Here is a 15,272-nt window from a genome sequence, read left to right as displayed (position 1 = left end):
TGTAAATGAACACTCATGCTGCACTCATGACAGCCATTACTTCCTCCTCGCTCACCCCCGTCCAAAGGCTGTTTGTTTTTGGCGGCTATCAGCATTTTTTACCCGAGGACTGGAGGACACTTCATGTGCTGGAAGACACAGCCATCCCAAGGAGAGCAGGCATTGTAAGTGTTATCCGAAGTAGCATAAGCTCCAAGACTTTATGAAATCAATGCGCCAAGGCAAGACATTTCGCTAATGTTTTCAGAAATCTAAATACAGTAATATACTGTACTGTTAGTATTACATGTCATCACCAATGTACTTGTTAATGCATGATTACTGCATCACTTAAGTTGTGATAGAAAATGCAAACATTAGTGTGCTGTGGCACCAAAGCAAAGTCTATGTAGTGCCAATATATAACGTGCCTTTTTGAACGCTGTATTTGTTGTCTCAGATGAACGCAACCAGGAAGAGAACCACCCGACAGCAATGCCACCTACACCCAGCAAGCGGTGCCATGTGGGCCCTGTGGAAGGCTGTCATGAGAAGATTAGAGAAGAGCATACTTCATTCATCCACTTGATTAGGAGTGACAAGGAGGTACTTTCACACCAGCGAAGAAGAAGCAGCTAAAAAGTTGTGTAATATAATATGTAATATGTGTATCCTAAATACGGCATTGTGAGCTAGCTGAAATTAACTTGTTTTCTCGTGTTATAATGCATGAAAAAGGGTAAGAAATATATGTTCATGTTTCACATGAGACTGGACAGTCCGAAGTTTCTCAATGGTAAGTAGCTTTAGCATTTTAGCCCGCAGCTCACACAGCTGCAACCCGGGTTCGATTCCCCACTTGGGCATCTCTGTTTTTTTTCCTTCCAATTGGCGGCTATTTGGTTGGTTAATTGGCGGAGCAAAATTGTCCATAGGTGTGAATATAATATGAGTGTGAATGATTGCTTGTCTACTCACTCACTCTTCTGTGTGAGTGGATTTCAGTCACTATTTGTGCAGCTGGTGAATTCCATGCCCAAGAGGATTAAGGCAGTGCTAAAAAAAAAAAACAAAACAACAATGGTACTCACACTAAATATTGACACTTGGGACACAATCTGAACAAGTTTTTTCTCCACGGTGATCAGGTTATTTTCACAGCATTGTGAATCTGTACTGCTTTCCAAAGCTGTACACTGACTACGCTTATTTTATTGAGATAATATAACAGTTGATCCCACCAGACTGCAATCTATTTGTGGTCCAATTGCTGTAATTACTAAAGAATTTTTATTGACCTTGTGGGAAACAAAAAGTAAGCAAAAACATGAAAAGCAAAACAAATATATTTAGAAATATAAGAGTTTTTTAATGTCACAAACAAGACAGAGCTTCCTAGGTGTGATTTTAAAAGAGGGGGTTCTCTAAAAAGGACTAATAAAACCGAAAAAAGTCACTAGATTTTTCACTAGGGGTCTGAATACTCACTAAATATAGCAACAAAATTGCTAAGTTGGAAACACTGATTCCCTCCTGCAAGGTTTTATTTATTAAACAAGGCAAGTTTATTTATAGAGCACCATATGTGCACAAGGTAATTCAAAGTGCTTTACAGAAAAGAAGCTCACTTCATACAACCATTGCATGAAAAAATAAAATAACGTTGAATTCATTAAATTCCATAACTCATTCCATAAAACAAGACAAAACAAAAAAACTGAAGCATGCAGATAATCATTATGTGTGTATTTATGAGCAGGCGTGAACGGGTAGTCTCAAATTAAAGATGGCCGTGTGGAGGTGTATGTTATTATTAGATATTAGTGTCAACGTTTTAGCTTATTTTCTTTACACTTCTTTTGTTGTAGTTTGTTGTTGTGTTTTTGTAAAATTAATTAATGTATTTTAGTTAGTCCGTATTTTATGTTGAAGGCCTGGCTTTATCCTCATTTATTTATTTATTTATTTATTTATTTATTTATTTATTTATTTATTTATTTATTTATTTATTTATTTATTTATTTATATTTATTTATATTTATTTATATTTATTTATATTTATTTATATTTATTTATATTTATTTATATTTATTTATTTATTATTACTATTATTAAGTTATAAATGCTTTTTGTCTGACTCTCCATTCTTGCTTTTGTATATTTTAGCTCTACTTAAAACCTCATCAAGGCCCAAATGTGCAAAATGCATTTTCTACCATTTTTTTCAACTGAGTTTTAATCGGTACGTGTTCATGACTCACATCAGGATTGTGGATGAAAAAAAGTGCAGTTTCCCTTTAAGAAAACCGGAACCGCGGCGGGGTTTGCTGGTCACGCGGTGTATTGTCGCATTACTATTGGACTATTCATATTACGCTACTTCCTGTTCAAGCTGACAAACGTTTAAGTTTGTGTTACTGAGTTGTACACATTTTCCAGTTTTAGTGATTTTTTTTAATACGCGTTTTCTGTATTTTTGCTAAACGTATTTACATTTTATATCAAAATGAGGCGATTTTTTAGGAGTGTTGTAATTTTCTGAGGCAGACATCGCAAAAGGATCCAAACTCGACCCACTGTTACCGACACGAACCGTCTTTTACATTTGGGAGGTAAGTATTTACTACGTTTTAGTCACCTTTTAACTTCATGTTAGCCCGAGGTTTACGGCACGGGTGGCATGCCCATCAAAATTTTCCAATTGTTTTATGTTATTGTTTTATGCAGATGGCGACTGAGCAGACGTCAACTGATGCCAAGGAGACAGACCAGAAGGAGAAAATGTTGTTGCATTCATCACAAGAGAGTTCTGCTCCTGATTTAAGGCAGACTTCAACCCATCCTAATTTTCTCACACCTTCACAGTTTGGTATTTCTGTCCAAAGTTTCACCCCAACTCCATCAGACCGCAAAGGTGAGCTTCATGGTTCAGTTGTATCATATTAGACGTAACCAACTTTGACCACCATTTGCCCTCTTGAACCAGAAAAGTCATGTTTGGCCCAGCTCAAGGCAAGACGAAAGTCCAGTGTTGGTGTGAGAGGCTCTCCGGAAACAAACTCACTCATTCGCTTCATTGCACAACAGAAAATGAAGAATTCAATAAACCGGCAATCTTCACAGGTAAGAAACCAATCACAGCTGAGTGACATTTTCAGTTTGTGATGGAATGTTACACTCAACTCACAAACCAACGTTTGAACACATTCATCTTAGCTTTGTTTTATAGGCGACAAAGGAAATTAATACAATACCTAATCGTATACTGAATTAAAAGTGAATTAATTTCATTTTAGGACGGTGACACTTATCCTAACTAGGGTCGCGTGGGTATGGATTCGTTTTTTTTAATTCAGTTTTGACCTAATTCAGTTTATAAAATCACAAATACTTAAACTTGCTGATATAGTTACTCTTCAAACAGCTAAAATAATGCATTTTCAAAAAAAAAAAAATCTTAAACTATATTAAGAAAGCAGGAAGTGAACAAATGTAACAGTTACTGATTGTAAAAGTACCAGATGGAGGGGTAGGATTTAATAAGCTTTGCTTCTTCCTACTCCTTTTGGACATGTGGAACTGTGAACTGATTATGTGATGCATTCAATTGTAATCCGATGCATGTTCAAATGAAATAAAACCATTACCTTTTCAAAAGGTTGTAGCTTAAAAATAGTAATCGATAAAGGCATACTGTAAATGAGAAAAATCATCAGTATGACACAAAGTTTGAATTGGGAGTAAATTAACTTGTCTAATATTCATATTATGACGTCACCGGGCTCGGAAATGGTCACATGCCTGTCTCCGGGATACACAACAAGCCCATCAAAATGTCTGATCCACATGTCATAGTCTTCCTCGTCTATATCAGAATACAGCGTTATGTTTATTTGTAATATTATTGTGCCTGTTGTAAGTTACATTTCAAGCATAGAAACCCTGTTTTAACTTTGTATATGTGATATTTATCATTATTAGAGCCCTGTAGAAACTGTAGAAATAACACTCCTATAGTCACCTTTTACAGCCGTGCAGGGACACAAGTTACGGTCGCCGCTTTTAAACACCATGCTAACTAGTTAGCCTTGAATTTGTTTATTCTAAACTTAAAAAAAGGGTTTCAAACAGAGTGGGAGGAAAGACAAATAAGCCACAAACTTAGCACTTTCACATAGAACTTTCTTTCACTATTTTTTGACTAATAATATAGCCCATAGTCAACTACAAAACTATTAATATATTAATGACTTCAAACAAAACAGCGATAAAGTTTGGGGAGCCATGTTCAAAACGCAATAAAGTGAGGAGCGACTGTAATATCAACTTGGAATATAAAAGCCTGTTTCACATGTTGAAGGGTGGTCTTAAAGGGGAACTGCACTTTTTGGGGAATTCTGCCCATCATTCACAAATAGCAACGGACGTCATGGGAAATACATAATTTTGGCAGAAAAAAATCCTACAATTTTCTTAAATTTTTGGATTAATAATAGCACGTAATGACAGCCATCATTTTATGTATTCACTCATTCATTTTCTACCGCTTTTCCTCACGAGGGTCGCTGGAGCCAGCCAATCACAGGGCACATATAGACAAACAACCATTCACACTCACATTCATACCTATGGATAATTTGGAGTCGCCAATTAACCTAGCATGTTTTTGGAATGTGGGAGGAAACCAGAGTAAACTCAGGGTGGAATTGAACCCTAGTCTCCTAGTTGTGAGGTCTGCATGCTAACCACTTGAGCGCCGTGCAGCCCGTATTCATTCATGAATTAAAAAAAACGTAATAGCGCGATGGGTTGGTGTTCAAACTATGATGTGACGAGGAATAACTGTATAACCTAATGATATTACGCAATTGTCAATGCATTTGATTATTATATTTTTACTTTAAAAAAATGGATAACTTTGAAATGAGAAATTAAATATCTTGAAATATCGTGTTGCTTGATCAGATAATATTAATATAAAATGAAATAACAAATACATTTATATATTGTACATTAAGTAGTTGTGTTATGAACTCCCAGAATATCAGAAGCAGTCCCTTCCTTCCACGGCGAGCATCCAACCTGAAGCAAAAAATGGCTGCCTTCCAGAGCCTTATGAACATGGAGGAGAATGACGTCTGTGAACCCATGTCAAGGCAGGACGACAGCACTGGCGGATGCTCAGAGACAAGAGGTTATCTGTCTGGTGAGTACCTTGCTACAAGACTAAAAGTTTCATTTGTTGAGCGTTTCCATCTGCCTGGAGCCCCACACTCAAAAATGGTGCATTAATGAACAGTACAAGATGAACTCAACAACATCTAATGGGGTCTTTCCATTGTCCCACCAGCCATGCAGTGCTGAAAGGGAACTTGGTTATTTTTCTTTTGTTACATTAAAGATGAGTATGATCTGTTATACAAGGCCCTTCTAAAATATTCTATGTGCATTTTTGCTTGATGCGTAATATCTTGCAATATGTGCTAATGTGTCCATTTGGCCTCTTATTGTATTCATTCATTCATTCATACATGATGTGCCTTTGGTTTGGTTAATTATTACGTACCGTGTTGTCGCCCACAAAGCTACCAGAGATGTATTTATACTAAAATATTAAAATATTATTAAAATATATATAATGTATATAAAATATATATATAATACAGTAAACCTCGGATATATCAGATTCAATTGTTCCCACTGGTTTTGTCCGATATAAGCGAAATCCGTTATATGCGTATACCGGAAAATGTCCGTTTTACTCATATATCGGATTTATATCCGGTATATGCGTAAATGGGATTTTATCCGTTATAAAAAGGCACTTCCTTGACTATGTTTCCAATGTACCTGGACACGCAGGCAACACTGCAAACGCTGCAAATGACGTCGTATAGCGGCCTGTCACGATTCGGCGAATCGAAGCGCCACGATGCGGCCATCCGATATATGCGAGGGAAATTGAATGGAAATGCATTGGAACGGGACTGGAGATTTTGTCCGAAATAGGCGAAATCCGTTATAAAAAATCCGATATATGCAATGAATTTTTATTGGAAATGCATTACAGAAAAATTGGTTCTTTTTTATCTGTCCGTTGTGAGCGAATTTCCGATATATCCGAGGTTTACTGTATATTAAAATATTTGATTGTGATTAATCACATTTGTCCACAGTTAACTCTGAATCAGAATCGCCTTTATTGTCATTGTATTGCATACAACGAAATTTGAGTGCAACTCCACGGTGCATTTTGTAGAAGGTAAAAATAAGAATAAGGAAAAATTAAAAATAAAACAAGGAATAACAATATACATATAAAAGTGTAAATAATTACACAAAATAAGTGTAAATAGATGTACATCAAAAACAATAGCATATGCAGTAATAAAATATAGCATTGCAGTCAAAAACAATACCCTATACAGTAACAAGATGTAGAATTGCAGTAACCAAATGTGGAATTTCAGTAAACAAAATGTAGTATTGCTCTTGGATGAATGAATCTTATTGCACATAAGTCCAAGTATAATCGCAGATACAAATACGTTTTTATTTATAATAAGTGGAGTAGTAGGGAGGAAACCACAACGGGGCCGAAACCGATATTGAGGGCTGAAAGTAAGCCGATGACCGATGCATCGGCCAATATATTTGAATAAGGCGGGGCTATTTATTGTAAGGAGTTTGACAGAAATAAGATGTTTGTATTTCTAATTGACAAACTTCTGTCTTTCTTTGTAATTATTATATTTTTAAGTTGAAACAAAAGTGTATCCACTTGTGCTTATACTCGAGTACATACATCAATTTTCCTTCATGTAATTTAATTTACAATGTATTCATGTGTTGCGTTTTTGTGACTATATATGTATTTTTGGTTTTATCTCAGACGAGAAAAGCCAGGAAGAAGGGAAAGAGAACCACCCTCCAGCGACGCCGTCTGCCCCCAATAAGAGGCGGCGTGTGGCCCCCCTGGAAGGCTGTCAAGTGAAGATTAGAGAAGAGCATGCTCCGCTCCTCCACTCCAACGACTGCGACAAGGAGGTACTATCACTCTGACCGTAGACATTCTTGACTGCCCTCAGTGTCTCCTTCTTGGTCACACACTGTATGTCAGAGTAAGATACTGTGTACTGTGTACTGTGTACTATTCCTTTCACTGATTTCCTGCTAGTGCCATTCAATTATCGAATCGAAAGCATTGAAAATATTTTATGTCCTGTGCAGAAGGATAAAGCAGTGAAAGAAAGCAGTGATATTGTTACCAAAGAGAGACTGCCATCAAGTGCGAGTGAAGAGGTCCATCCTGTGCTGCTTTCCCTTCCCCTCCATGTTGAAAATGACCCGCGCACGTCCTTGGAGCCACGGCGACAGGTTGGCGAATGTGTTTTATCACAATGCTGCAGTCGTATTTCAGGATGAGGGGGGTCTAATTTGCCTAATTGGCCATGAAGCATGATTATGTAATTCACAAAATGTTAATACAGTCAAATATAAGAAGCAAAGCAAATACTATATGTGTAGAAATACGCATAATTGCTTCATTTTCTTTGCCCTATCAGAAACAAAGCGGTGCTAAGGATCGACAGATACATCGGCCGGCCGATATATCGGGCCGATATTTGCGTTTTTTTTCCTTGTATTGCGTGTCGTGTTATGTGTGTGCGCTCTCTCCGAGCACGCACGCACACACAGAACAAATTGTCTGCTTATGAGAGGTCTTTATCGTGTACAACGCGTCACGCTGCGGAAGAGCAGTCATCACATCGATGCTAGATAAATTTAAGCACATTATAACAGACATATTTTGCACATGGTTGAATATTTATTCCTATTTAAAGTTGATAATGCCGTTTAAATGTGTGTTTAAGAAAGCGGAATCCTACTGTGTTCAGTGTTTACATTTCCATAAATATTTGTTTAAAAAATAAGACCTGTAATATTTGTTATCATGGTCATTTTTTTCATGTAAATTGAGGGATCAAAAGCAGTATCAGCCACAAATATCGGCCCAAGCAAAATCGGCATCGGTCCCCAAAAAACCATATCGGTCGATCCCTACTTTTAGATGTTGGGTGGGGCCCATAGCAGTGTTGAGAAGTGCAATACGTGCTTTTTATGTCAGTCTCCAAAATCCCAGAATAACACCAGACAAAGCTTGTTTAAGAAAGTACATCAAAAGGGCGTCTAAATTAGCGATGGCCGTTATGGACCTTAGAATATAACATGATATTTTTGGAATGTATCACGGTGTGATGATATAATCATTGGAACGATTTAATTCTCGAAGCTGCGTCCAGACAGTCCCCTTATAATGTGCTTAACTGAGATACAAATAATAAATTGGTGTTTTCATGGGTGGTTCGAGAGCCATTTTCAGCTTACTGCTAATTTCATTTATTCATTCATTTTCTACCGCTTATCCTCACAAGGGTCGCAGGGGTGCTGGAGCCTATCCCAGCTGTCTTCGGGCGAGAGGCGGGGTACACCCTGGACTGGTGGCCAGCCAATCACAGGGCACATATAGACAAACAACCATTCACACTCACATTCATACCTATGGACAATTTGGAGTCGCTAATTAACCTAGCATGTTTTTGGGAATGTGTGAGGAAACCGGAGTACCCGGAGAAAACCCACGCATGCACGGGGAGAACATACCGCTAATTTAATTTCGCCAATCTTAAAAGTTTGGCCATGTGAAGACACTGTTCACGTTCATATTCTCTGTCAATAGGACAATGTCTTTGAACCTGAAGGCTCCAGCCAAGCATGTCCAAACGACCTGACTCCAGCCTCACCGGATGACACTTCCTCGGCTTTGCAAATCCTATCCCCTCCATCTGCACTGGCGAGGACGGCAGCAGGTAAAACACCCGCTGCTCTCAAATTAGTCATGCAAGAGTAAATCTTTCATATGAGTTTAGACCAGGAGTGGGCAAACTTTTTGACTCGCGGGCCGCATTGATTTAACAAAATTGCCGGGAAGGGGGGGCGGGGGTGGTATATAGTATTTTACACGTAACGTCAATTTTTACACCTATATTTTTACACATATTTTACATGTAAAAGTGTCATGCAATCTGCTATATGTGAACTTTGAAATCATTTATTTGATGTGAAGTGTATTAGAAATTAAATGTATTATTGTTATTATTTTTATTAGAATTACTATTGTTATTATTATTAGTTATAATAATGTTATTATCATTATATTATATAATATAATATATTATAATTATTATTTATATTATTATATAATATATTATTATATATTAATAATAATAATAACAATAATATTGTTTTATTATTTTTAATAATAATAATATTATATTAATATTATTAACAACAATATTAATATAATAATAGTAATATTATTATTATTAACAACAACATTATTATTGTATTATTATTATTTTTTTTACTATTGTGCTTGTGTTCCTTTTTCCAGGAGCATTTTGTAAACAACAGACCACATCAAATAACCAAATTGATAAAGCAGCTCCCTCAACCATCAAAAAGTTGGCCCAAGCCACGATGCCAGGTTGTATGTTGAGTTTAAATAAAATACTTTGGAAAGAACAGGCGGGCCATATTGAAACACTTGGCGGGCCGGATGTGGCCCCCGGGCCGTAGTTTGCCCACCCCTGGTTTAGACTCAGGTCCAGAGAGAATGCATTATGAAGACCATAATACTGAACTTGTATTTATTTGTATCGTATTGAAATGTACAGTTAATGACTTTTTTTCCTTGTTGGAACAGGAGAGGAAGATTCTTCGGTAACCCCTGCTTCAAAAATGAAAAAGAGGCGGGTGCATTTTGGAGGTCCTCTGTCCCCTGAGTTTTTTGATAAGCACCTGCCTCCCAGCACCCCACTGCAGAAGGGGGGTACACCAGGTCGAGCCCCCACACCAAGTGGCATCTTCAAGTTGCGCTCTGCGTTAAAAACACCTCAAAGGAATGAGACCCCTGTCCCACAAGACCAGCCTGACCTCGACGGTCACACTGGGTTCGGTGCCTCCCCGGTTCTTGCGATGCCTCGCAAATGCAGCATGACGTCTGTAGAGGAAGATGGAGTGGAAGAGAATAAAAAGGTATGAAGCTGTTACAGTGCAAACGGTCGTTGTGGAAATGTTACACAATGAATATCAGGGGGTGTGGTCGACTAATGTTGGGTTATGAAATATTTGGAAAATGAAAAAAAACAGAAATAATAATACGTACACTTTTTCAACCATACTACAAGCTTTTTCCTTGATGTATATCATATATATATAAAATATACATGTGTTGGTTTAAAGCAGGGGTCTCAAACTCAATTTACCTGGGGGCCACTGGAGCTAGGGTCTAGGCAAGACTGGGCCACATCAGGTTTTCCAAAAAAAAACAAAACGAATTTATTAAAAACAAAAATACTTTTTCACTGCTTTGGTTCCGATTTTCTACAATAAAAGCTCTGATAAAACATTCCACTGTTCTCAAATATCTTAATTTTTATTTTTCTGAACAAAATAAGATAAAAAAAAATAAATCAAGAATAAAGAAAATCAATCAGTAATAAATAAATATAATAATAATAATAATAAAACGGCAAATAATAAAAACTTAAGAAACCACATATAGTTGGTGGGTAGACAAATTATTTTTTTCAGATTAAAATGAACAAAGCATTATTAGAGCCCTGTAGACATGACAAAACACGACTATAGTCACATTTATACTCTTTTTATTTACAACATATTGCGCAACTGCAGGGTCTTGAGACACATGCTAACTCGCAAACTAGAGAGCTAGCGACCTAAATGGTAGCCTTCAAGTTATTTCCTTTAAACTTAAATAGCCAAAAACTTACCACTTCCACACGGATAGGGAGGATAACTATTAACAGTTATTTAACCTTTAACATGAACATTAATCAAACGTAATAATTCTTTTCTGGGTACATGATACCATACAGCATCCATATCAAACTTGCGCGGGGGCCGAACTAACATTAAACTTTCATATCAAGGAGGGGGCCACAAACTAGTGTCCTGCGTGCCACATTTGGCCTGCGGGCCGCATGTTTGAGACCCCTGGTTTAAAGTAGCCCATACATCCTTTCATTTTTCAGTATGTGGATTTAGTTTGGTCACCCCTGATATAGTGTGTACATTATGGCAGCAAGGTTTATCAAAGGCATGCATTTCTCTTGCACAATTGTGTCCATCACTATTTGGTTTAGGTTATTGATATTGCACATTTGTATGTCTGCTTCTAGATCATTTTCCCTACCATAGAAGACAGTGACTCCACAGTTGTAAGTGAATCAGGTAAGTTATTGCATTGGAGTGACAGGCAAATGCTTACAGTGTGCAGTCAAATCCAGAATGCATACTTTTTTTAATTCTTTTTTTTTTTTTTTTTTTTTACAGAATGGAAAAGTAATCCCCAGCTGAATTTAAATAATGCATTCCAAGATGAAGTTATTTCTCCAGTGGCGATAACAGGTAAAATGTACTCATATTGGTTTATTTTCACTTTTAATACATTTTCAGCAACTACAAAAAAAGTAAAATTCTTCTTTTTGTCGTTCATGCATACCAAGTGAGGGCTGGTGAGGGGGAAAAATAATTTATAATAACCTGAATAATTCAAGGGGTCTGTTTTTAAATTATGAATATACTCTATGGGACCTCTGGACAAATATTTTATTCGTCATTAGAATAATTTTATCAACTGTTTTTAACATATGTATGTATCATTTTTAAATTAAAAATGAATGAGTGTCTTGGTGTTGAAGAGCATCCATATTAGATCACTTATATAAGTTATCTTTTTTACCTCTTATAACTTGGGACTGATGCAGCCACTCGCGTTAGTATGCTGAATGAACTGATGTCCTTGTCCGAGGAAGAACAACCTGCAGAAGTCTCAAAAGGCCCAGCCACATTGAGGAACTACAAGAAAAAGGTCTGGTCATGTTCATCACGTTTTCAATGTTATAATCTACCATAACTTTCTTAGATTATGGCCAATCTGCAGATGAGAGCAATTTTTTTCCTCATCTCCTTTTGCAGGAAACGGCGAATCCTGAATCCACGATTGAACTTCCCGCTGGTCGCAGGAGTCGGAAGAGAAAGGTATTGCGACTGCTGACTGTGTCATAACATCTTCCATTCGTTCATTTTAGTTCGGGGGCCACGTACAATTGGATGTCATGTGGGTCGGACCACTAAAATCCTAATATAATTTGAGGGACTCTCCGCACATTCATGGCCCTGCAAATGTACAGATTTTGGGGGCCATAATTAGGGATGCTCAATTGATTGATCGAAGCCCGATCTGTATCAGCCGAGTTCCATGAAAAGCACATGGTTGGCTGATAAATGCCTTTTCAATGGCAATCACAAAAGCCACGTTTACATGAGGAGTTTTTCTCTTTCCGAATGACCTTTCCGAAAGCAATGGTATACATGGAAAGGAATATTCCAATGGCGTGTCTACATGCGCCGCTATAATCAACCAGAATAGTCAATGGGGCATGCCCAGTAAAGCGTAAACACCAACATCACGTGATACCGACTTCCTGGAGTTTTTCTTTCACTTGTTGGAATAACTCCGTATTGCCAGTTTTTCCTTCGTCCAGTCTTGGAATTTAGTTTGAATCAAAAACAAACTTTCCTTAGCAGTCCAGTGCCGATTGCTCGCCTCCATTTTTTTTAAAACTGAAGAACGTCTGGAGCTGCGTGTTACGTCATATCTCAGCATTCGCTGAAAGAACGCACCCGGGAACAGGAAAAGATAAAGTTCAATCTTGCTAATATTTTATAATTAAACTCGGCACATGTTTTTATATAGATATGTATTTTCTTTTTGAATAAAAGTGGACTTGTGAATGGCGTATAGAAGGGTTTAGATCAGGGGTGGGCAAACTACGGCCCGGGGGCCACATCCGGCCCGCCAAGTGTTTGAATACGGCCCGCCCAATCTTTCAAAAGTATTTAATTTAAACTCAACATACAACTTGGCATCATGGCCTGAGCCAACCTTTTGATGGTTGTATCAATTTCGTTGTTTGACATGGTCTGTTGTTTACAAAGTGCTCCTGAAAAAAGGGACACAAGCACATAATAATAATAATAATAATAATTATTATTATTATTATAACAATAATAATAATAATTATTATTATAACAATAATAATAATTATTATTATAACAATAATAATAATAATTATTATTATTATTAGATTATTATAATATTATTAGAACTATTATGATTATTATAATTATTATATTAATGCTAATTATTATATTAATTATATATAATATTATTGATATATTTGCATATTTTACATAATAATAATATAATAATTATTATTTTAATTTTATTGTAATTATTATAATATATAATAATATAAAAATAATATTATATAATAATATAAAATAATAAATAATAATAGCAGATTGCATGACAATTTTACAGATACAATAATACCAGGTGGACTGTTACGTGTAAAATATATAGTCTGCCCCCCCCCCCCGTAAATTTTGTCATATATATCAATGTGGCCCGCGAGTCAAAAAGTTTGCCCACCCCTGGTTTAGATTCTGTTCCACAGATGGCGCTAATGCACACCAAAGCTGCTTGCCAACCGCCAATAAACAACAGAAGAAGAAAAACACCACGAAGAAGAACGCAGTCTGACAACTTTCTGTTTCAGCGGGTACAAGATACCTCAATCGGCTTGGGGAAAGGAATATTCCACAACCTGGGAATCCCATTTTATATTCATTCAGATTGGCACTTTTCTTTGGGAATGAGGTGTATACAAAGGTTACATTCTTTCCGTTTGAGCAAATAACCCGAATGGAATTGTAATATTTGCGTCCATGTATATGTGCCTAATAGCACAAAATCACCAGTGGCTCATACTATTTCAGTCTGTAGTGATCCCCGTGTGTAGTGTAGTGTCTTGGGTAGCGGCCTCCACACTGTGCAGGCGTGCCGTAGCAAGCACGGGTCACAACCACCTGCAGAGTGCCGTCTACATGAAGAAATATGTGCAAAATTCGGGGATTCACTTGTGCGCACGCAGAAATAACATAGCACTTTTAGTGCAAAAGGAACTTTTCCTGTAAGCATATCCAATTCACTTACCATTTATGTACGCTCACGGATGCATAGAAATCCCCGTCCTCCCATTATCATGTCGCCGTGTCCTTGGGGAAGATACTGAACCCCCCAGTCAGTAAATGTGCTGATTGTGCAAAGTGTTTTGAGTGCTTTGGAGGTGAAAAAGCAGCATACAAGTGAAACACCATTTACCATAACTTCTACAAGTGACTCCGACTGCATCTGTTCATCCATCATCTTCCATTATCATTCATTAGTGCTGAGTACCTATACATTTTATCCTTGGAAATGCATCTGTGTAAGGCATATTGTTGTTGGGGGGGGGGGTATTCTGAAGATGAAACTTATCTAATTATGACAAGTCACTTTCACATGTTGATCTGAAATAGGAGGAAAACGACAAAGTAGGAGGAGGGTTTGGAAGTAACGGTAATGGTTTTATTTCATTTGAACATGAATCAGATTACAATTGAATGCATCCCATAATCAGTTCACAGTTCCACATGTCCAAAAGGAGTAGGAAGAAGCAAAGCTTATTAAATCCTACCCCTCCATCTGGTACTTTTACAATCAGTAACTGTTACATTTGTTCACTTCCTGCTTTCCTAATATAATTTAAGTTGTTTTTTTTTAAACTTTATTTTACTTTTATTTAATTTTTTGTCACGTACTGAAGTACAAGATGATACGAGCATCCAATGATATAATGGGTACCATAGTAAGTGTCAATATAGTGATATATATAGCACATCATGACTGGTTCAAGACTCTTCATCCTTGTATTTAGCAAACATCAACTGCTTGTATTGTTTCTTGAATTGGCTCATCGTTGTGCATTGTTTGATTTCCTTACTCAATCCATTCCATAGTTTGATTCCACATACTGAAATGCTATGGCTTTTTAACATAGTCCTAGCATAGAAGTGTTTCAAATGTACTTCTTCCCTGAGATCATATTTCTCCTCTCTTGTAGAGAAGTATTGCATGTATTGGGAACCAGCCGTGTGCAAAAATTATACATTTTTATGCACGTATCGCCATTCACTCATCAAAAGTTGATTGCAAAACAGCTCACTCTCGGGGGGGGGAAACAACCCCTTAGCATTTCAGGAGATATACGTCACACACTCAACCCGGACAAAAAGTATGAAAGCATTATGTCTGCATGACA

The 15,272-nt window shown here is 37.0% G+C and overlaps 1 protein-coding gene across 1 annotated transcript in view; it reads left to right on the top strand.

The window, feature by feature from the left end:
- The first annotated feature begins 2,359 nt into the window (after positions 1–2,359).
- Positions 2,360–15,272, top strand: part of cdca2 (cell division cycle associated 2) — a 16,296-nt gene continuing 3,383 nt past the window's right edge. The window contains exons 1-12 of the mRNA XM_058070054.1: positions 2,360–2,591; positions 2,707–2,893; positions 2,966–3,102; positions 5,020–5,185; positions 6,872–7,026; positions 7,210–7,356; positions 8,720–8,849; positions 9,746–10,077; positions 11,244–11,295; positions 11,398–11,472; positions 11,832–11,935; positions 12,043–12,105. Of these exons, the coding sequence (XP_057926037.1) occupies positions 2,707–2,893; positions 2,966–3,102; positions 5,020–5,185; positions 6,872–7,026; positions 7,210–7,356; positions 8,720–8,849; positions 9,746–10,077; positions 11,244–11,295; positions 11,398–11,472; positions 11,832–11,935; positions 12,043–12,105 (1,548 nt within the window). The 5' untranslated portion in view covers positions 2,360–2,591. The remainder of the gene's footprint in view (positions 2,592–2,706; positions 2,894–2,965; positions 3,103–5,019; positions 5,186–6,871; positions 7,027–7,209; positions 7,357–8,719; positions 8,850–9,745; positions 10,078–11,243; positions 11,296–11,397; positions 11,473–11,831; positions 11,936–12,042; positions 12,106–15,272) is intronic.

The sequence above is a fragment of the Doryrhamphus excisus genome, chromosome 4, assembly GCF_030265055.1.
Source record: "Doryrhamphus excisus isolate RoL2022-K1 chromosome 4, RoL_Dexc_1.0, whole genome shotgun sequence".
Classification (NCBI taxonomy): Eukaryota; Metazoa; Chordata; class Actinopteri; order Syngnathiformes; family Syngnathidae; genus Doryrhamphus; species Doryrhamphus excisus.
Note: the sequence above shows the minus strand (reverse complement) of the source record. Positions and strands in the feature narration are given on the sequence as shown.